The 22,978-nt window shown below is 51.5% G+C and overlaps 1 protein-coding gene across 1 annotated transcript in view; it reads left to right on the top strand.

The window, feature by feature from the left end:
• The window catches only part of WNT7A (Wnt family member 7A), a 61,772-nt gene extending 42,489 nt beyond the window's left edge, over positions 1-19,283 (top strand). Inside the window, exon 4 of the mRNA XM_012472516.3 lies at positions 16,849-19,283. Coding sequence (XP_012327939.1) covers positions 16,849-17,328 — 480 coding nt within the window. The 3' untranslated portion in view covers positions 17,329-19,283. The remainder of the gene's footprint in view (positions 1-16,848) is intronic.
• The last annotated feature ends 3,695 nt before the right edge of the window (positions 19,284-22,978 follow it).

Genomic DNA, 22,978 nt, shown 5'->3' with positions numbered 1-22,978 from the left:
ACTGTTCCCCCAGGCTTGTGGGGAGGCCCGATCCGTCTTTGAAGTCCACCATCTTTGGGGTTGTTCTGAAAGAGCCAAGGTCTCTGGCCAAGAGAGGAGCATCTGGACTGATGTAGGGGGCCATGCTCTGGTCCTCTAGCTCTGTGTCCTATAGCTCTGCATCCCAATGGGGTTGGCCAGAGCCAGGCAGGTCAGCAGGAGCTGTGGACGCTGGCTCGGCCCTCATCAGTTGCACAGATTGTAGCTGATTTACCACCAAAGGGGCTCACAGAGGCCTTGTCCTGGCAGCTGGCCAGGTGGGCGGTCCTCTGGTTTCTGTGCGCTTCCCCGTTCTCTCTCTGGTTCTGCCTGACTGAGCCTCCACCCTGTGTCTTCCTGCATCATAGGACCTTCCTGCTCAGGTCTCTAGTCTGTCCTCTGCATGAATGCCTGAGAGAGCTTCTCCAATGCCATTCCACATGCGCTCCTCTGACCCCAGCGAGAACCATCAGGACAAAGACCCCGCAGGCCCTCCAGCCTGGCCTACTTCCCTCCTTCCTGTTTCCTGACTGCTCCCTGCTTCCTTCTGCCCTCGGCCTTTGCCCATGCTCTTCCCTCTGCCTGGCCTGCCCTTTCCTCCCTTTTTGTCTCATCAACTCCTCCTCAATATCTGGTTCTCAGCTCAAGAAGGTCACTTCCTCACCTCATCACTCCAGCCACTTTCTTTTTTACTGCTCTCATTCATTTGCAAGTATTTACTGAGCACCAGCTATGTTCCTGGCACTGGTTGAGCTGCTGGGGACACTGCAGGGTATGGACAGACTAGGTCCTTGCCCCTGGGCAGTTTACATTCTAGAGGGAGACATGATAAACACAACAACTAAAATGTGTCCTGTGACACATTTGACGCAAGCAAGGGAGCAAAACAAGCCAGGGCAGGGGTGGGAAAACCAGGGCAGAAGTCAGGGAGAGCCTCACAGGGAAGGTGAGATTTGAGCAAAGGCTGGAAGGACTGAGGAAGGGAGCCACATGTAGAGTGGGGAAGAGTACCCAAGGCAGAGAGCAGCAGGTGCAAAGGCCCTGAGGCAGGAGTGTGCCTGGGGTGCTGGAGGAACAGCAAGGAACCCACTGTGACCAGCGTGGAGTGAACAAGGGCATAGGAGATGAGATCAAAGAGACAGCAGGGGATGCCTGAAAGACAGATGGAGAGAAGACAGTATAATGAGCTCCATGCACCCAACTCCCAGCATGCACCTGACTTCCAGCATGCACCCAACCCACAGCATGCACCAACCCATATGCTCTGCACCCAACCCACAGCATGCACCTGACTTCCAGCATGCATCCAACCCACAGCATGCACCAACCCATATTTTCTGCACCCAACCCACAGCATGCACCCAACTTCCAGCATGTACTCAACCCACAGCATGCACCTGACCTCCAGCATGCACCCAACCCACAGCATGCACCTGACCCACACAGCATGCACCTGACCCACGGCATGCATCCGACTCCCAGCATAAGCAACCCCAGCTCGTGGCCCAAGTCCTCTACTTCGTTTTCTCTCCTCAGGTCCCCACAACTGGAAAGTTTTAAGGAAAACCCTAGACAGCATGTTATTTAACCCACACATGACTGTGTATCTCAAATCAATAGGGACATCTAAAAAAAAATAACAATGGTGTCATTACCACCCTGAGTAAAATCAGCAATTGCTCAATGCCGTCTAATACTCTGCCTGATTCAGATTTCTCTTAAAAACATTTTCCATCCAGGCTGTGGAGGGAACTTCTGAGAGCTGTGACCACAGGAGCGGGGGCAGGTTTGTGCTTTCCTTCAGAGCCACCATTGGTGGAAGCTGGTATCAGCTTAATGCCCCTGTGACAGTTGGTGGCACAGCCACCCCCTCCTCCAGAGCTTAAGCTTCAAGGGAGTCGGGGGCTTGCCTCTTTCTGCCCACCTGACCACCAACCTCAGCACCTGGCTAGGGAAGGGATTAAGTTAATGTGTAGTGGAAAGATGAATGAGTGAGTGAATGAATGAATGAATGACTGAATGAATGACTGAATCCCAAATCCATTTTATGGTGCTCCAGCAGTTGGGAGAAGCACATGGGTTCAGCAGCTCCATGTCCCCCAGTCAGCCTCCCTGCCCCTCATGCTGTGGTTGTGGTCACCCGATTGCCTCACCCCAGGCCACAGTCCCCACTAACTTAGACTCTAGGACAGGCCTGCCCAAGGCAACCCCTGACCCGTAGTCAACCTAGCAGCCTCCAGGAAGGTTGCTTATGAGAGAGAGGCAGCCAGAATATATCTGGGAGAGGCTGCACTGTGTGGGGCTCGACTATTCCATCTCTGAAATGGGTCTGCTACTTTAAATGCTCCAGTTTACAGGGTAGCAAAGCTGAGACCTGGCCCAGGGCCTGCGGGATCAGTGTGCAGTGGGTCCATCTGCTAGCTGCCGCCATATGGGCTCCCTTCATGTTTGAGGGTGTGTGAGTGTGTATGAGCTTGTGTGCCAGGAAGTGTGTGGGCAGGACTGTGTGTGAAGGGCTATGTGTGCATATGTTGTGTAGGGATGGACAGCATGACAAGTACCTGTCTGTGAGCATGTGGGTTGTGCATACCTGCCTGTGAGGGTGCACGCTGTGGGTATGTGTGCACGCTGTGGGTATGTGTGCACGGGTGTGAGGGTGTGTGCTTTCAGTGTGCAGCGAGTGTGAAGGTGTGAGCCTGTGGGGGGTTGCATGGGGCTGTGCCTGGGGAGGTTGTATGTGTGTAAGCACATGGGGGGATGACTTTGTGCAAGCCTCACAGGTTACCTGCGGGGGGTAGAAGCCTAGAAAGAGACAAGTCTGGGGTGAGGGACTATGTGCCCACGGTTCTTGGGCTCCTACAAGGACCCAAAGTTGGGCAGAGACCAGTTCATGGAGAGCCTCGAGAGCCAGCCAGTGGAATCTCCACTTCAACCTCAGGAGCCATAGAGGGCATTTGAGCAGTTGTAACTTGGCCAACACTGAGTTTAGAAGGCCCCCAATGTAGATCAGGAAAACTCTCTGGTTTGGGTGGAAACCCCTCTTCCTGGACCTCCCAGGCTGCATTCCAGGGGCCCCATCCTATGGGGTGCACCTTTTCCCTGCCATCCACACAGTGTCAGGCAGGAATATTTGCTTGAAGTCAGTGCATCCAGAATGACTTAAAGAATGCACCAAAAAGAAAATACTTCAAATGTTTACAGAAAAAAAAAGCCATTTTTTCCACTCTTTCATCTGAGTCGCCCAGAGGTATACAGCTGCAGCTGGTTGAAATGCAGCTTTCTGAAGATGGATCGACATGGGGAGGGAGAGGAGGAGGAATAGGAGGAGGAGGAGCAGGAGAAAGAGTAGGAGGAGCCTGAAGAAGAGGAAGAGGAGGAAGAGCAGGAGAAGCTTGGAAAGAAGGAAGAGCTTGAGAAGGAGAAGGAGCAAGAGGAGCTTGTGGAGGAGGAGGAATGGGAGAAGCCTGTGGAGGAGGAGGAGTGGGAGAAGCCTGTGGAGGAGGAGGAGTGGGAGGAGCTTGTGGAGGAGGAGGAGTGAGAGGAGCCTGTGGAGGAGGAGGAATGAGAGAAGCCTGTGGACTAGGAACCTGTGGACCAGAAGGAGTGGGAGGAGCCTGTGGAGAAGGAGGAGTGGGAGGAGCCTGTGAAGGAGGAGGAGTGAGAGGAGCCTGTGGACTAGAAGGAGTAGGAGGAGCCTGTGGACCAGAAGGAGTGGGAGGAGCCTGTGGAGAAGGAGGAGTGGGAGGAGCCTGTGAAGGAGGAGGAGTGAGAGGAGCCTGTGGACTAGAAGGAGTTGGAGGAGCCTGTGGAGGAGGAGGAATGGGAGGAGCCTGTGGAGGAGTAGGAGCAGGAGGAGGAGGAGGAGGAAGAAGAGCAGGAGAAGCCAGGGACGAAGAAGGAGCCTGTGGAGGAGGAGAAGCCTGCAGAGGAAGAGGAGGAGCAGGAGGAGGGGTGGAGTAAGAGGAGGCAGAGGGGGAGAAGGAGGAACAGGAAGAGCCTGAGAAGGAGGAGCAGGAGGATCCTGAGGAGGAGGAATAGGGGGAGGAAGAGGAGGAACATCATAAGGAGCAGGAGAAGCAGGAGCAGGAACAGGAGGGGAGCGGGTGATGGCAGCTCTGTAGTGCCTCTCCTGTGTCGGCATCCACACTCATTGTCTCCTGGGGTGGGGGTTCCAAGGCTGCCTGCCCACTGAGCTCCACATTGTCTTCATTCAGTGCCTTGGAAAGGGCCCCTGATTTGGACATTTGCAAGCAGGACAGGTCCTGGGCAGGACTCTGGGGAGATACACCTAAGCAGTGAGGAAGGCAGCCCTGGGCATTGAGAGAAGCTGGCCAGTGATGCAGCAGCCACAGGGCCTTCTGCTGGTCCCATGAGAAACCTGGAGCTGGGTTAGCCCCATGGAGGCAGGGAGACAGGTCTTTGTGCCCAGCACCAACCAGTCTTTGGCTGGGGGACTGCCCAGGGAGGGGGTCACAGCCTTGGGTGAGACAGCTCTCATCAGAGGAGGGCAGTGCCTAGAAACTCAGCTGCTAGCCATCAGCAGCAACACTCCTAGCAGCTGCAGAGGGAATGCCTGGTCCTGAAGGACAGATCCTGGTGGCATGTGACAGTGTCCACTACACGAGCCAGCCCAGGGACCATCACCAAGGCCACAAGCCCATCCTAGCCCACCCACCTTCCTTCTATTACACTGCATCACAGCTCCAGAGCCAGACTGCTGGGTTCCAATACCAGTTCCGTGCTTCCCGACTGTCTGACTGTGGCCAACACTGCCACCCCTTGGCTCCCCGGTCTGCTTATCTGTGAAACGGGCTGATGATGGTCAACCTGCCTCAGAAGGTTTCTGTGTGCATTGGTGTCAGGCACTGGACACCGCAGCTACCTGGGAGGCAGCGGCTTTGATCAGAGGTGGGCATGGATGCTGCCCTTGTGCTGCTCAGTCTGCTGAGAAGTTCGGGCACACACATAGGAAGAAATGACACCAAGCAGCTTGGGCCTGAGGCCAGCGTTGAGCCCTAGGCCGAGAAATTGTCCCCCTGCAGAGCCTTGAACAATGGCACAATCCTACATCGTCACAGTGGTGATTATGAGCGCCTCCTTCCCCGGGACTCTACCTTCAGTCATTTAACCCCGATGCTGCACCGCCAGGTGTGTTCCATTGAGCTCATGTCATGAGGAGCCAGGGTCTCGGAGATGGCGTAGTCAGGGGTAACAGAGGAAAGTTCGGGTTAAGGATGACCACAGGGGTGAGGGCAGGATTTAGGGAATCCTAAAAAGGCCTTGGGGCTGGCAACAGTGGGGAGTTTTGACTGTCCTAGAAGGCAGTGTTAGTGGAGAATGTGCGGCTTGGGGAGAGGGGCCGCCAGGCAGGTGCTGAGGTTCCAGGTAGAGGGAGGCAGTCACAGCCGCCATGTGGTCCATAGACAGGGAGTCCAGCATGTCAAAGTCCAGCCTGTATCTCCTCCTGCCCTCCAGTCCCAGTGGGATTTCCCTGAGGCATAGCGGGGTAAGCAGCAGCTAGGGATACCTTCCACCACACACAGGGGACATTGGACCCATGTGTCACTTGGTTGGTGCAGGGTGGGTGCTTGGAGACAAGAAACGTGAAGAGCTGAGGCACAGGGCACAGGAAGCCAGCGGGACTTGGTGACCATCTCCTGCCTCAAGTCTCTGGAGTCTGACCCAGGCATGGCCTTCTGTGGAAACCAAGCCATCAGCCCTCCAGCCTGAGGGTGAGGGGCCTCCATGCCCAGCAAAGCTCCCGCCTGCTTTCTGAGCATCTCCTTGACCAGACCCGCCTTTACCATGTGGTCAGACTGACTTGGATCTTTTTGAAGAAGGTTGAGGAACAAACATGCTGGGGAGAGGGTGGCTGGGGTCTGAGCATGGGAGACAGCGGTACCAGCAATGTGGGTGGGAGAGGACGCTGCGGGGACCAGGAACATATCGTGTGAGGGGAGAACAAAGGTAGCTATTGCAAGGGCTGCTTAAAGATGCCCTGGGGCTGCCACGCCAGGTGGCAGCAGCACAGACAAGCTTCAGGCACTGGGGAAGCATTTGCAAAGGACAGGGGTTCTTTGGTGAGTTGACCTGGGTGTGGGAGAAGGCAGGAGAAAGGACAAACGGCTGGGGCTTCAACAGCAGGGCTCCCCAGGAACTCCTAATGACCTCTCGGGGAAATGGTCACTTTCTCACATCTCTGCAGCTGTTGCACTGCACAGAAATGGACTTTCACCCCACGGACATCTGGGAGAGTATGGATAACTTCAGCCAACCTGCTTCGCTCCTCCCCTTGACCTCCTTGTCTCCCTCTGTCCCCATCTTTCCTCGCCGAGATCACCCTGTGGTGCTGTAGGGAAAACTGAGGCTCAGAGAAGGAAAGGGACTTGCCTGCAGCCACGCAGCAGTGTACAGACAGAAGCAGGACCTCCATCCAACAGCTCCTTCCACCCTACAGCGCCGCTCTCCCTGCCTGCCCTTCCAGCCCTGTGCGCGCTCATCCCAGCATCCACTGCTCAAAATGAGACAAGTTCCCACAGGCTGGCCGCCAGTTCTGTGAGATGCATGGTGCCAGGTCTCAAACAGCCATCTCCTGTTTAACCCACTGTTCCCTTTGAAAGGACTTGTTCCTACTTTACAATGAGGAAAAAATCACTTAGGATGCCTTTGGTTGCAAGTAACAGAATGCCTTACTATTACCAAAAGTGGCTTTGATGACAGGAGATTTTTTTTCCTGCAGAATAAAAGTCTGGACGTGGTTTCAGAGGCTCAACAGTCTCTTCTTGGGCCCCGGCTCTTTTCACCCTTTCACTCTGCCATTGTCACTTTGTCAGCCTCTAGGTCTTGCCTAATGGTCACAAAATCACACTCTTATACCACAGCATCCAAATGCAGAAAGTGAGAAGTTGCTCTCCCGGTTCTCTCTTTTTTTCAGGCAATGCGTTGTGTTTTCAGCCTCCGTGCTCAGAAGTAGGCCAGCAGCAATGAGGAAATGGAGAGCCAGAGAGTGTACCATGTTCCCTTGGGCCATTTCCGCCATCACCAGCATGTAGTGGCAGGGGTGGGATTTGAACTGAGTTTCTTGGGCAACCTGACCCTACCACAGTGCCTGCCCTTCTGCTTCGGGCTGCCTTTCGCCACACGGCTTTTGTGGAGACTGGTTCTGATTGCCCAGGTCACTGCTCATAACCTGAGGTGCAGGTGGTCCAGAACTGACCACTCCTTGAAGAGGAGCCAGGCTGGCCAACCTCAGAGGGGCTCCAGAGGGGAGGCAGCAGCAGATACCCAGCTAACCCAGAGCCTCGAGCTCCAGCCCTCGAGGTCCTGGCCTTCCAAAGGCCTTTTTAGGCAAATCAGTCCTTGGCTCCCCAGACCCATGCCATGTGTGGCTTAAAACTCATCATTTAGGGGCTGGCTATCTGCTTTACAAAGGGCATCTCCACCACCCAGATGAAAGGATTTGTGTTCCAGTTATGGTACTTTAAGCTGTAATAGATAGAAACCCAACTCAAGCTTGCTTAAGAACAAAGGATATTCATTAGTTCCTGGAGTGCAATGGTCTTGAGTTAATGAATTCAGGTCCAGCTTGATCCAGGGTGCAAATGATATTCCCAGGACCCAGCTGCATACACCCCTCCCTCACTCCCTCTCTGTTTCTCAGCTCTGCTTTCCTAGTTGGGGCCATTCTCAGCCCCATGTGGTTGCACGATGCCTGTCCACAGCTCTGGCCCCTGCGTTCCCTCATATTCATATCTGGTGGGAGATAACCAACAGAATCCCCACGACCCACTTCAGTTTGACCCTGACTGGTCTGAATCACCCATCCTTAGCAATGACCAGTGGGGCTACTATGGTGTCGGGGGCTAGGGAAGGCCTCACTGAGGAGTCACTGTTTGCAAAGCTTCAAGGCCTCACTGGACTTGCTAGAAAATAAAGCACCAAGATAAGGACATCAGGTGCTGGGGTCGGGTGGGGCTGGGACAGAAGGCTCTGTGGAGGAGGTGGCACCGTGGAGGGCTGTGGAGGGCTGGGCTGGGCTGGGCTGGGCCTGCGGAGATGAATGGGGACACATTCCTGGAGCAGGGGAGTGCAGGATCGATCCCGGAGCGCCCAGTGCTTCAGGGTGCCTGCCGTGGGTGCTGGGGGCAGGGATGACAGTGAGCAGTGTGTTTAACGCTGGGAAGCAGCTTTTGATTTTTAAAATTAGATGTCCCTCAGAATGCTATGGAGGGTGGCGACTACTTCCAGTCACAGGAGCACCATGTGGCATGGACCCTATGGGAGCCAGAGGTCGCTGTCTGACCTCCCCCTCCCAAGACTCCTTCCTTCTTTCAGGAAGTTCACCCCCAAGTCACCTGGGCAGCCTGAGGGTCTGGGACAGGCCCAGAAGTGCCGAATTCGATAGTATCTATTTGGCATTATGAATCAAGGAATTTTCTGGAGCCAAGTTTCTCTCCAGGCCCCTCCCAGGCCTGAGAACCCCACCCTGAATAATTCCGGGCTCTGGGCAGCACCTGGTACATTGTTGGCACTTCCTGGGGGATCTGTCAGAAAGAGATTGATTTTTCTCCCTCCAGTGGTGCAGAAAATCCTTCCTGCTGCTCCAGACAGGTTTGGGGCATGGCTGGGAGGCAGAGAATGCTCTGGGTTGCAGCCCCACCCAACCTGGTGCAGGAATCCCCTTTACAGACCCCAGCTGCTGCTTACACACATTCCAGGACAGGGAGCTCATTACCTCACCAGCAATGCTCTTGAGCCCTGGTGAGCATTGTTGGGGAGGTTGGCCTCTCACTGAGCTGGAATCTACTGTTCTGTGACTCCAGCCATCAACTGGGGTCCCAGTTCTGCCCTCTGGACACACAGTCCCTCTTGCTCTCTCTGTCCTGGGTCAGGCCTGCAGAGCACGTGGAGTAGTGACCAGGGATCCCAGAAACTACCTTCTCCAGGCTGAGCAGCTCCAGCTCATTCAATGTGGGTCCTCCGGCCCTCTCCTGTAGACATGCTCTGTTTCTTTCCATCTGCTGAGGCATAGTCCCATTCTGAAAACTGCATAGCAAGACTATCCCCTCCTTTATTGTGGGCATTAGGCCTTAGTGAATATGGCCCCCGAGTGTTGGCTTTTTAGTAGCCTCTTAGCTCATATTGAACTTGTGGTTACTTTCAATATTTCTCAGTCTCTCTCATATTGTGATTTTGCAATCAGTTTTTTAGATATCAAAAACTGTAGGTGTTTAGCCCTCTTCTGGCTGGTTTCAGCCGCTTGTTTTATTCTGTGGAAGGAACTGAAGTCTGCCTGGCACTTCACTCATATTGTCCTCTGTAGGTGCCTGAGCTGGCTGGAGTCAGATTTCAGTAGCACCAAAAGACCCTTCTACTCCCCAGGTGCCCTTGTTCCTGGCCACTCACTGTGCCTGAAATGTCCTCACGATGTGCTCAACGTATGCTCTTCCTTAAGCCTGCTCCCTCTTCTGGTTCTCTGCTCTGTTCTCCAGTCTGAAATGCCTTTTCCCCATCTCCCTGAGTTTGGCCAATTCTAAGTTATCCCTCCTGTTATCTTACTCCAGCTCAGCCCCGGCCTTCTTGGGGGAGGCTTCCTTGAGATGCACACAGGAGCAGCTCCCACAGGTTCAAGTTTCCTTCTCTGTCACTTTCACTCCTTCATAGAACTTACAGTGTATGATTAGATGCAGGGGAATTATTAATTCCATAGCTACTTATGATTTGGAATCACAAGCTCAGAGGTGGCAAGGACTGCAAACTCAGGGAAGGTGGGGACTGGAAGCTCAGAGAAGACCGCAACAGCATCTGCTTGTGTCATCATCCTCCTGGGGACTCCCCTGCAGGGGCGACGCCAAATAGCACACAGTAGGTGCTCACTGTAAAACAGGTGCATGAGTGAATGCGTATGTGGACAGACACGCCCTAGATCCCATTCCCCTTACAAACACCAGGCAGCACCGTTTGCATGCAAAGTCCTTCGTCAGAGGCTGGGAATTTAGAGGTGAATGACCTGGCCTGGGGCCCAAGGAGTGTGGCAGGTGGGGTTCTCTGGAAGCGGAGGCTGACATGGAGTTTCAGGTCCCAGCTATTTATTGGGGATCTGTATAAAGGGGAAGAGGAGGAGCAGGGCTGGACAGAGGGAGGACTCGAGCTTGGATGCTGGCCAGCAAAGCCTTGATGGGGAGTGCTGGACTCGGTCCTGCCCATCACAGTGGCCTGCCTCTGGCTAAAACAGCCAGACCTTTAAACCCCTGACTCTCTCGGTCCTCAGATACAGGGCCCCACACCCTGAAGGACCTGACAGCTGGAGGCTGTGTGCTAATCACACTTCCAGGCCAATGGTGTGTTGGGGCCCACTCTGTTGGGCTGGAAGACCCACTACTAAATATTCAGGGATTTGTCAATTGTTGAACTGTCGGTGGCTTAAAGTCAGTCACGGTGGGAGCGTTTACTTTATTCCTCAGAAATTGGGAAACACTACATACAAGGGCTTTTTGGTTTTTTTTTTTTTGAGAGCCAGTTTGGGCAGCATACCACTACCTGTAGCTGTGAAGCAAGTCCTCCCTTGGAGGGCAATTGGGATGCTCTGTCTCTGTGTCCACCACAAAGAACTGCTGGCCTGGGGGGATGCTGACAGATAGGCAGAGCATCCCAGTGCGAAAGAGACAAGGACTCTAACAGCGCAGGCCAGACTCGGAAACCATGAGGGAGTGACTGTCTATCCTGACAATCAGGGAAGGCTTTGTGAAGAGGTGACTTTTTTCCTGATGTGGCAGAAGATTTAAATACTACAAAAGACAATCCCATGAAAAGTAAGGCTCCTGTTTGTCCACCTAGTACCCTGGCACCGGTGTCCTCCCCAGAGACAGCTGCTCTTACCAATTCCCCTCATATAATTCCAGAAATACCCTGTGCTCTTACAAGCACACATGTATGAGTCTTCTTTCTCATATACACAAGCTCCCATGCTGCAAGCTTTTCTGCACCTCGCTTTGCTCTCTTAACTATGGAGTATCCCCGGTTAGTAAGAGCCACCTCATTCTCTTTAGCAGCTATAGGACATTCTAACTCATAGATGTGCCATAATTTATATATCCAGTCCCCACTGGCAGATCTTCAGATTCTTTTGGCCTTTGGCTATTTCAGGTAAGGCCTCTGTGAGGCTGACATTTTGCACAAGCACAAGCCTCCCCACAGGGTACATATTCGGTAGTGGGATTGTGGGGCCATCGTCTGCAGTGGTGATAAAGATTGGCCTTCCAGATAAGGAACGGCAGGTGCAGGGCCGAGAGGCATGGAAGGGTGAGCTTGCTGAAGCGGAGGTGGCTGCTGCGGAGAGAACACGGGCCTGGAGGCCAGGAGGGTGGGGCCCGGCTCCGCCCTGCTGCAGAGGAGCCAGGTGTATCCACTGTGGTCATGGCTGGATGCCACAGGCACACTCAGACTGAGAAGTTAAGGAGTGTTTAGAAAGAGACCGATATTCAACAACCGATGGATGTGTGGATAAAATGTGGCATACCTGTACCAAGGTATGTTATTCAGCCATGAAAAGGAAGAGAATTCGGACACATGCTACATGTGCAGACCCTGAAAACTTGATGCTGAGTGAAGGAAGCTAGACACACAAAATGCCACATACAACGTGATTCCATTTATAAAATACATCTGTCTAGAACAGACACATCTACAAAGACCGCAGGTAGATTAGAGGCTGCCTGGGACTGGGAAGAGGGGAAATGGGGAGTGACTGGAATGGGTAGGGGGTTTCTTTTGGGGGGGTGACTAAAATGTTCCAGAATTAGATTGTAATGATAATTGCATAACTCTGAATATACTAAAAACCATTGAATTGTACACTTTTGATGAGTGAATTGTATGGTATGTGAACTGTACTGCAGTAAGCTATTTTAAAAAAGAAAGAGTTTGCTAATAAGACAGAACAAAGGTAAAGGAACTCAAAGAGATGGTGCAGCACCCTGGAGCTGGCTACACTGGGGAGCTGTTACTCCTTAGGCCTGAAGACAGGGGAGGCTGAGCTGCTAGAATCCAGGGGGCTGTATAGACAGGACTTCCCTGCAGGAGCTGTGACCTTTGATAGGGGAATGCAGACATCTTGAAGGACCCCATAGGGAGCAAGCAGGGGGAATAACTCTTAGAACTTTCCTCTGTCCTCTGATTCGCTGCCAGTGCCTTCCACTGGCCAGACTGTCTGAAAGGGCCTACTGAGGCCAGACACCAGATTCACAGATTTACTTCCTCATTTATTTTTGTCATGTATTGTGAAATCTCAGCATCACAAGATGGCAAAATGGCAAACTCTAGCAGTTTCTTTTCTTTTCTTTTTTTTTTTTTGAGATGGAGTTTCGCTCTTGTTACCCAGGCTGGAGTGTAATGGTGCGATCTCAGCTCACCGCAACCTCCGCCTCCTAGGTTCAGGCAATTCTTCTGCCTCAGCCTCCTGAGTAGCTGGGATTACAGGCACGCACCACCATGCCCAGCTAATTTCTTGTATTTTTAGTAGAGACGGGGTTTCACCATGTTGACCAGGATGGTCTCAATCTCTTGACCTCGTGATCCATCTGCCTCGGCCTCCCAAAGTGCTGGGATTACAGGCGTGAGCTGCCGCGCCCGGCCCAACTCTAGCAGTTTCATGCAGCTGGTCTTTAACCTGCAACCCAATGGTGCAGCCGCCAACATAAAATACTGACATTCTGCCACTGCTCCAAGCCCCTTGATTGTCCCCCTGCTTTGCCAAGGCTTTTCCCTGAATCCTCTCGACTTCACCTGTATCCAGCAATGGGAGGTTGATGCCTGGCCATCCTGGCAGGGCCTGTGGGACTCTGAACATTCAACTGACAATTGCTCAGGCCTGGGACACACTGTTTGTGGAGTGATTTGAATGCACCCTGTTGGTGAATTGCCTTCAGGCGTTTTCTGTGCACCTGCTGTGTGCCAGGCTCTGAGAAGCTGCATGGAGCCGTGTCATCTTAAAGCCTGAGCCTGAAAGCCCTCAGAGCTCCTGACACTTAAGCACAGAGCCTAGGCTGTTCAAGTGGGGAAGGAGCTCAGAAGGTCCCTCGGGCAGCTCAGGAGCCTGGCCTCGAGCAGTGAGGTGCAAAGAGTGCAGCTTTGTCCCTTATACACTTCCTCTGCTGTTGTTCCCTGCCTCGGGAGAGGGCTGAGTGCCCATCTGGTGACCAGCCCTGGCCAGGCAGCTGTGATTATGCCTGGCTTAATGTGGACATAATGCAGTCACTGCAGCTCTCAAAATGCAGAGTGTGCAGGGCTAGCGGGCGGGATGTCACCTGATTGGGGCCCATTCAACACTACCACAGCGTCAGGCCATCAGTGGCCTCAGAGGAACAGGGAGGCCACATCGGGGGCCAAGAGGGCAGGAGGGGCAGCGACTCCCACCCAGGACCCTGGAGCCGCCTTCTGCACTGGGGCCATTGCTTAGGGCCCACCACAGTAGAAGCCCTCGGTATCACAGATGTGGAAACACGCAAGCCTTGGTATTGCTTTCCCACGAGAACCTTCCAGGGGCTTCCCATTGCCTTTAAGAAAACAACTACTGAGGTACAATTCACATGTCATACAGTGTCACCACTTAAAGTGTCAATTCAGTGGCTTTTAATATATACTCGCAGATATGTGCAACCATCACCACAATCAATTTTATATCTTTTTTGTCACCTTAAAAAGAAACATTTACCCATTAGCCACCACTCCCCATTTCCCTTCTTCCCCCAACCACTAATCTCTCACATATCATTATGGATTTGCCTATTCTAGGCATTACATATAAATGCAATCACACAACATGTGGCCTTTTGCGTCTAGCTACTTTCAATTAGCATATAATGTTTTCAAGGCTCATCCACGTTGTAGTGTGTGTCAGTACTTCACTCCTTTTTATGGCTGAATAACATTCCATTGTATACCTCATTTTGTTTATCAATTAATAGTTGATGGAGTTATTCCCTCACATTTTAGCTGTTGTGAATAATGCTGCTATGAGCAATCATATACTCATTTTATTGTGGGCATATGTTTCCATTTCTCTTGGGCATACACTTAGGGGTGGAATTGTTGAGTCACACACTCTGTGACTAACTTTCTAAGAAGCTGCCAGACTGTTTTCCAGGGCGGCTGCCTCATTTCAGATGCCTACCGGCAGTGCAGGGGGGTTCTGATGGCTTCACACCCTCGCTGACACTTGTTATTGTCTTAGCCTCTTCGTGAGCATAAAGGAGCATCTGGTTGTGGTTCCGATTTGCCTTTCCCTGGAGACCGGTGCTACTGAACATCTTCTCATGTGCTTTTGGGCCGTTGATTGTACCCATTGCATTTTTATAAATTGAGATATTGCTTATGTGGAAAAGGTGCACAGAGCACCCCTGTTCACTTAAAAGAACAGTTACAAAGCATGATCCATGTAACCATAACCCATATCAAGGAGCAGAATATTGTCAGGACCCCCAGAAGACCACTGGGTGCTTCTGGCCAACCACAGCCCCTCCACACCCTGGGGCTGACCTTGTCTTGATATTGGTGGATGGGCTCCTAAACAATACAATCCAGTTTTGCCTGCCTTTGAACGTGATCCAAATGAAATCACTCTGTGGAAATCATTTCTGACTTGCTTCTGTCCCTCCACACTGTGTTTCTGAGTTAGTCCCTGTCAGTGTGGCTTGCTAGAGCTGTTCATTGTCACTGCCCTATTGTGTTCTGTTGAAATGCACACGCTGTGGTTTCTCCACTCACTGTGGATGGTCATCTGGATGGTGCCCAGGTCAGAGCGATTATGAACATTGCTGTGTGGACATTCTTGAACCTGTTTCCTTTGCACACACAGTGTAAGTCTCTAGAGTATGTGTCTTGGAAATGGAAGGTCTGAGTCATAGGCATGTGGATCTTCAGCCTTACTAGATACTGGAAAACGGGTTTCCAACATACGTGTACCACGTGTGCATGCCTCCAGCAGTGTCTGAGCATTCCAGGTGCTCCGTATGCTCGCCAAAACTCAGTATTGTCGGAATCCATTTTGAGCATCCCCCAGGCATCTCTGTGACAAAGCCTCCAGCTCAACTGGGCCTGACTGCATCAGAAACAGCTGCCTAACTCTGCCCCCAGTTGTGTCATCACATCTCCAAGTCTTTGCTCTTTCTCTTACTACTTAAGCCAAGGCAGAAAGACAGGCTGGACATTTGGGAACTATCTCCTCACTGACAACCAAAAGGGATATCTATGTTGTTTTGGGGACACAGCCTGCATTTGAATGGACTGCTTATCCATCGTGGGTTGCATGCGTGGGGGTTCTGGGACAGTGCTGCCTACAGGAGGTGTTCTGTGATGCCAGGTGTTCTGGAACCAGAGCCTTCAACCAGCCAGTCCTGTTCCTGAACACCCTGGATGCCTGTGGCATCACTGGCTCATTGATTGCAGATACTGAGGTTGAAATGTGGTGGCTCTCCCTCCCTGGTGGTTCTATTGACCAAATACTGGTCACCACTCCTGGAAGCAGAGCTTTTAGGGCTAGGAGGACCCTGAACACAGACCCAATTTTCAGAAGACAGGGACTTAATCTTTTCACCTCGGAATCCCCAGCATCCTGAACAGGACTGGGGCCAGAGGCAAGACTAGTGAGTGTTTCTTGAATGTCTGATTCTGTTTCAGCACCCTGATTTTGGCAGAAAAGATGGAATTGTCTTCCCTATATGTTAGAGTTAAGGGAGCTGAGGCCCAGAAAAGCAGCACCACATGGGAACTAAGTGGCCAGCAGGCACTGAACTCACCCCTCAGCTCCAAGCCCCTTGCTTCAGACTGTCTCACAGACCAGCTCTGAGACTTAGTTGAGCCTCAAGGTTTTTTTCTATAAAAAGGAGTCATAATCATACTAGCTTCATGGACTTAATAAGATGCCAAACATAAAGGCATGGGCCAGTGTGTGTGCAGGGGGTTAATAAATGTCCACTCACTTACCCCTTCATCCATTCATTCTTTCATGATATAACAGGCAAAAGCAATTTGACGACCTGAATGAAGGATGATGAAAATGCTCATACACAGTGACCAAGCAACTGTGCTCACCGGGAAATCCCCATCTCCATGCCTGGTACACAGTAGGAGCTCAATTCGTGTCTTAGGACGGAGGAGGAAGGAAGAGAAGCTTTAGTCCCAAAGATATTTCTTTGTAGTTTAAAAAGGAAGAAAGGGGTGGAGGTAGGAGGGAAGGAAAGCAAGAGAAAGAAAGAAAAACAATTTTTTAAAGTACCCTAAATAAGTACCCTAAAAACAACCTGAATATCCTGTACACTGGGTAAAATATTGCCTTCTCTTATTGCTGGGCTATTCTAAAACAAAGGTATGCAAAATATGGCTCATGGCCCAACTCTAGTCCACTGTCTTTGTAGGTGAATAAAGTTTAAATGAAGAACGCCCACTAGTCAATTCTTGAACTTCATATAAATGGAATCATAAAGTATATCCTCTTTGGTGTCCAACTTCTTTCACTCAACATTGCCTCTCACAGATCCAGTCTTTGTGCATGTGTGAGCAATTCATTCATTCTCATTGCTGTGTAGTATTTCATTGTATGAGTATGATTAAGCACTACTGTTATCCTCATTCTACATAAGGGGAAACTGCTGCACAGAGGGCTGAGGTGGCTTGCACAGCACAAAGGCTTGAGTGAGAGGGCCTGAAATCCAGGTCTGAGTTTCCCACACAAGAAAGAAAACTAAAGTCAGACCCAGGTGGAGCAGGGGTGGGGCGGGCTTGGCCTTGGCCTGCAGTGACCTGTGCTGTGCTCTTCCCTGCCCTCCCCTGCAGATCCTGGAGGAGAACATGAAGCTGGAATGTAAGTGCCACGGCGTATCAGGCTCGTGCACCACCAAGACGTGCTGGACCACACTGCCACAGTTTCGGGAGCTGGGCTACGTGCTCAAGGACAAGTACAACGAGGCCGTTCACGTGGAGCCCGTGCGCGCCAGCCGCAACAAGCGGCCCACCTTCCTGAAGATCAAGAAGCCACTGTCCTACCGCAAGCCCATGGACACGGACCTGGTGTACATCGAGAAGTCGCCCAACTACTGCGAGGAGGACCCGGTGACCGGCAGCGTGGGCACCCAGGGCCGCGCCTGCAACAAGACGGCCCCCCAAGCCAGCGGCTGTGACCTCATGTGCTGTGGGCGTGGCTACAACACCCACCAGTACGCCCGAGTGTGGCAGTGCAACTGCAAGTTCCACTGGTGCTGCTATGTCAAGTGCAACACGTGCAGCGAGCGCACGGAGATGTACACGTGCAAGTGAGCCCCGTGTGCACACCACCCTCCTGCTGTAAGTTAGATTGCTGGGAGGACCGGACCATTTCCAAGCTGCGGGCTCCCTGGCAGGTCACGGCCTGGATCTTCACAGGGAACCACAGGAATTCTGAGCTTGTCTTTTCTGCTGAGGAGTGTACTTTTCCTGGGTTTCCTGCAGGTATCTGCGGGAAAAAAATCTCTCAGAGCCCTCAGCTATTCTGTTCCACACCCAATGCTGCTCCACCCTCCCCCAGACACAGCCCAGGTCCCTCTGCGGCTGGAGTGAAGCCTTTTGCAGCAGGAACTTTGGACCCCTGGGCCTCACCATAGCAATATTTAACAATTTATTCTGATAAAAATAATATTAATTTATTTAATTAAAAAGAATTCTTCCACCTCGTCGGGATCCGTTTTCTGCAATCAAAGTGGACTGCTTGCTTTCCTAGCGGGATGATTTTGTTGCTAGGACGAGGAGCCGTGTAAAACTGTACATAACTATTCTTTATGCAGACATTTCTACTAGTTGATTTTGCAAGTACCCACCCCCCGCAGTACTAGATGTTTAAGTACAAAAGCAGGCATCCTTTATACATATATAGATCTATATACACACACGTTTATATTTTTTTGCTGTTTGCTGCTACTTATCCAGAAATTTAAGCTGGTCTAGATTTGGAGATGTTTTTTCCAGAGTATGTTTCCCATCCTTTTGCCCCCCAGCCCCACCAAGTTCAAATGTCACCATTAGAAAAATCCAGTTTGGAATATATAGAGAGGAAAAATAATAATAAATTCCCAGCAGTTTCCATCTTTCGGAAAGTGAGCCACTGGATAAGAGAGAATATTTTGTAAGAGACTATTTTTATATGAATATTTTATTTATATTGAGTCTGCTGTATCATTCCACGGCCTGTGCTTCTTCTTAATTCTGGTACTTAATTTGGGGTAAGGAGGGGCGATGCCTGGGTGTGGGGTCAGGCCCCACGGGACCCCTCACACAGCTGGATTCTTGAGTTCTGTTTGCCAAGTGGGCACAAGCTCCCCCTGGATGCCTGGGGTTGAGGCGTCATCTTATCTGTGTTAGCTGGGAAAGAAATCAAATCCCCGGCCTCAGCCTGTTAAGCTCAGGCCTTTCAAGCAGGGCCACTGAGTAGCAGCCTCAAAATGAGTCATTGTGGTGGGTGGTCATGGTGCCCGTCACAGGGACTTGGCCGTCATCATGTAGCAGAGGCCTGCTCAGGGAGCCCCATACCTCACCAAGACACCTGCCATTGCCTACGTGTCCCAGAAGGTGAGATGCAGTCCTCAGATGAGGGGCCAAAATAAAGGTGGGGTGAGGGGCTGATGAGCAGCTGGGCCCAGCTGGGCTTCCTGGATATCCTGTTCCCAAGGCCGAGCAGCAGGGAGAGGCATGAGTGAGCCCACTTTGCTTTGGGTCCAGCTACGCCCAGAGCCTCAGCCTGAAAGCTGTCCTCCAGCAGGCTGGGGGTATTCTAATATGTGTCCATTTGCATTTCTGCGTGTGTGTGTGTCCTTAGGGACTTGGAGGTAGCCACATGACTTGGTGCCTTCTAGTGCCTCTGCTGTGCTCCTGTGTATATGTGTTTGTGTGTTTCCAGGCTACCCAAGTGTCTGTTTCTCTCCATGTGCCTGGGATGTCAGGTCTCAGGCATGGAGCTGCGTGCCTTTGCATCTGCTGCTCCCCAGGGTCGCTGCTTGCATATGGGGGCTGGTGGTGTGAGGCAGACAGCAGAGACTGTGTGTGATTGTGTTGAGCCACCAAGAGATGGCACCTCTGAACTCTGTCCCCACAGCCATGGGTGAAAATCAGACACCTCTGAGACCACAGCCCCGTGGCCCCACCTGCTAGGAGCCTTTCAGTATCTAGGCTGTGTCTGATTCCTCAATGTCCACACTGAGCCTGGATCATAGCATGGGCAAATAAAAGTGACTGGATGGTTACTTGGTTTCTTCCGTTGGACGCTTTTTCCCCCATTTTTCTTTTACTTGGGTGTCTGGAGGAGTGGGCATGTGAAGGAGCCATGGAGTGAATGGTTGGAGGTAGGTGAATGGGTGAATGTGTAGATGAATAAGCAGGTGGGTGGGTAGATGAATAAATGGATGGATGGATGGATATATGGATGGATGAAGGGATAAACAGATGGATGGATGGATAGATAAGTAGATGGATGAATGGATGAATAGATAGGAGAGTAGGTGAGTGGATGAAGTAGGTACACCTACAGATAGGTAGGTGAGGAGTTTCTTGGGAGTCCACAGGTCACATTTTATCTTTGCCTTGGAAAACCTACTGGGTCTGCCATGAGCAGGGTGGCTTCCCAATCCTGCAACACTTCTGCTTCGGACCTCCTTAGCACCTGGGAATGGGGGAGATTCTGACCAGCCTTTCCAGATGAGTGTTCAATGCTAATTATGTAAACGCAACCTCAGAAAAGTCATTCTTGTGTTTTTCCTCACTGTAGGTTCCCAACCCTGGGGCCTGTCCTCTATCTGGGTACCCCACTCAGCTGTGCTCTGAGCCCCAGTTTCTCCACCTGTGAAATCAGAATAATAACACCTACCTCACAGGGCTGTTGTGAGGACCCTCCGAGTAATGACTGTATGGAACTTTGAGTTGCAAAGCAATGGATGAATGTGAAATATTATTAATTATTATTATCACTATTCTCTCCACAACTATGGGATTCTTCAAACATGGCTTATGGTAATAAATATTTGGTTCTGTGTTGGGCAGAGGTATCCACCAGCCCCTCTGGTCTTTTCCTAAAGTTGCTTTTCAACAAAATTGACATTACAAAGGCCAAAATTGTTAGAGGCTGAATAAAACATCAGAAAGCCCAGGACTATAGTGATGAGAAAGCAGATGCCTGGGGTCTTAGCAGGAACCCAGTCTCATAAAGTGAGCTGCTCAACACAAGGACATTTTTGCCACATGGGAATGTGTGCCTCTTCATGGTCAAATCCTCCAATTTTTCAAGAAAGGACAAACATCCAGGTTTTTAAGTAAAATCTCCCACTTTTCAATACTTTGACAAACACCATGAAGATGAAGCAAAACATGACTGCAGGCTGAACTTGGCCTTTATGCTACCAGCATACAGTCTCTGACTTGGGCTCATCTCTTGTTTTAGAACTGGAGAAACTGAGGCCCAGAGAGGGGCAGGGCTTTACTCAAGGCCACACAGCAAGTCTGGCAGAAAGAAAACCAAGCCCAGGATGTGTGCCTCCTGGGGATGGCCTTGCACCAACTTAGTGCACTGATGGAGGCAGCAAAATAATTTGAGGGAGGGGATTAAGAGGGATAAAATTCCTACACACACACACACACACACACACACACACACACACACACACACCCCGAGAGAGAGAGAGAGAGAGAGAGAGAGAGAGAGAGAGAGAGAGAGAGGACTTGAATTTAACACTAGCTCAGGACTTCATGGAGCAGGAACCAGGCTTTCACAAAGGCCCTGAGGAGATTAGCCAGTGCCTGAACCCCTCTGCAGAGGGTGCCCTGCCAGTTAGCAAGACAGCCCCTCTGCAGGACCTGGGTCAGAACAGACCTGGGGAGGCTTTTCCCATCCTGGGGAAGCTTTTCCCACTCAAGGTCAGGACAGTTCTGAGAAGGCTTTTCTGCCCAAGGTCAGGACAGTCCTGGGGAGGCTTTTTCCACCTGAGGTGGGGCTGTCCCCTGCATACATCAAGTCCAAGACATTAGGAAGCCTCTTGCTCCCACTTAACAGATGACAACCAGTCTCAGGTTGTTACCTCTTGCTTCTGGATGGTGGGGCCTTGAAGAGGTGACCAGTCTCCTCCAGGTCTCCCTGCTTCCACTCATACCCCAAGCTCTGGCCAGACCTCCAAGCTCTGCCAGACCAAACCACATCATACCTACCACCAGCCATCGCTTCCCATTGTCCTGTAGTTGACCAGTCTCACCTCTTTAATGACCCACCACCCAGAAGCAAGGGAAGGAAGGCTATCATTTGGACTGTTCCACATCATCTGAGCCATCATCACCTGAGCCTTCCACCACCTCAAACAGAGGCTTGAGGAAGATGGAGGGAAAAGGTTCACGCTGTAGACCACACAGGCTGTCCACGCCAGATGCAGATTGCCATTGTCAACTTCCTCCCCATCACCAGGCACTTTCAACAGGCTGCCAAGCTGTGGCAGTTTCTTCCTGGGGCATCTCATGAGTTTCCTCACTGCCCATCACCTCCTTTGGCCACCATTTTCTCTTTCAGGTGAGAACCTGAAAGAATGCCAAGGCCTCCTCCAGGTCTCCCTGCTTCCACTCATACCCCAAGTTCTGGCCAGACCAACCCACACCATAGCTACTACCACCCACAGCTTCCCATTGTCCTGTAGGTAAAGTCCAAGTTCCTTATCCCACAGTGACCTTGCACCTGCCATGCTGGTGGCCTTTTGCACAGCAGTAGTAGCTTATCTCCTGCCACTTAGGAGATAAGCACTCTGCCGGACAAGGTTCTAGCTGTTCACATGCCCTCTCTCTCATCACCACACCCTATTTGTCTCCAGCACAGAATTACAGTGGTCCCATTTCCCTGTACATCTTGTCCTTTGTCTCTTCTGCCTGGAACACTCACCTTTCTTTCTCCCACCTGACAAACTCCTCTGAAGACGCCTCTGAAGAGTCTGTTTGTGCTGCTGCAGGGAGGATGAGACCCAGGGCCACCCACATGCAACCCTTGCCCACACTCTCTCCCTGACCTGCTAGAATCAGAACCACACTCCCTGATGGTGCTCCAGAGCCTGCTACAGGACCCACTTACACGAAAAGTCACTGACCAGCACAGGACTGGAGCCCATGTCCCAAGCTCGATGACAGGCTCCTTTCCTGCTTATGGATTTATGTCAGTGAGCTATGGCTGAATAACAAACTACCCGCAAACTCACCACCTCCAGACAATATGGATTGATCATTATTCATGAGTCCATGGGTGTGCTGGGCACTTCTAGTCTCTACTGGGCTCTCTCACACACCTATGGTCAACTATGGGTCATGTTGGTGGTCCTGCTAAGTTTAGCAGAATCTTCCACATATTTTTGGGGTCAGCTGTCTATAGGCTGTTCTAGGATGGCTTCTGCTAGGAAGACCAGGGCCTCTTCCTCATGGTCTCATCCTTCAGCAGGCTGGCCCAAGCTGGTTTCCATCAGAGAGGAAGTACTCCAAAAGTGGGAACAGATGCTACAAGGCTTCTTGAGAACCTGGCTCAAAGCGTCACTACACTTAGTTCCTCCATGTCCTACTGGCAAAAGCAAGTCCAGGCCAGCCCAGATGCAAGGTATAGGGACGCAGATGCCACCTCTTACCAAGAGGACCTGCCCAGCTACATAGTAAAGGTGTGGGAACAGGGAAGGGAATGAGTTCCCAGAACTCGACTACGGGACAGAAGACATTTACATCAGGAGAGCTCCTTAGCACTGATGCTGTGGTGGGGACAGAGCACTCTGCTGTGTGGACCCCGGGGCCTCAGCTGCTCACCCTGACAGCTGTGCAGCCCTGGAGTCAGTAGTGGGTCTTGTCTTCCCCTACTCCATTCATCAGCAAGTCCCATTGATTCAACCTCAAACTCTCCCCAAATCTGAGCCCTGTCTGTCTTCACAGCCACCAG

Source organism: Aotus nancymaae, unplaced genomic scaffold, assembly GCF_030222135.1.
Source record: "Aotus nancymaae isolate 86718 unplaced genomic scaffold, 86718_ANA_hifiasm-v0.15.2.pri h1tg000046l, whole genome shotgun sequence".
In the NCBI taxonomy this organism is placed as follows: Eukaryota; Metazoa; Chordata; class Mammalia; order Primates; family Aotidae; genus Aotus; species Aotus nancymaae.
The sequence above is the reverse complement of the archived record's forward strand: the minus strand, read 5'-3'. Positions and strand labels throughout refer to the sequence as shown.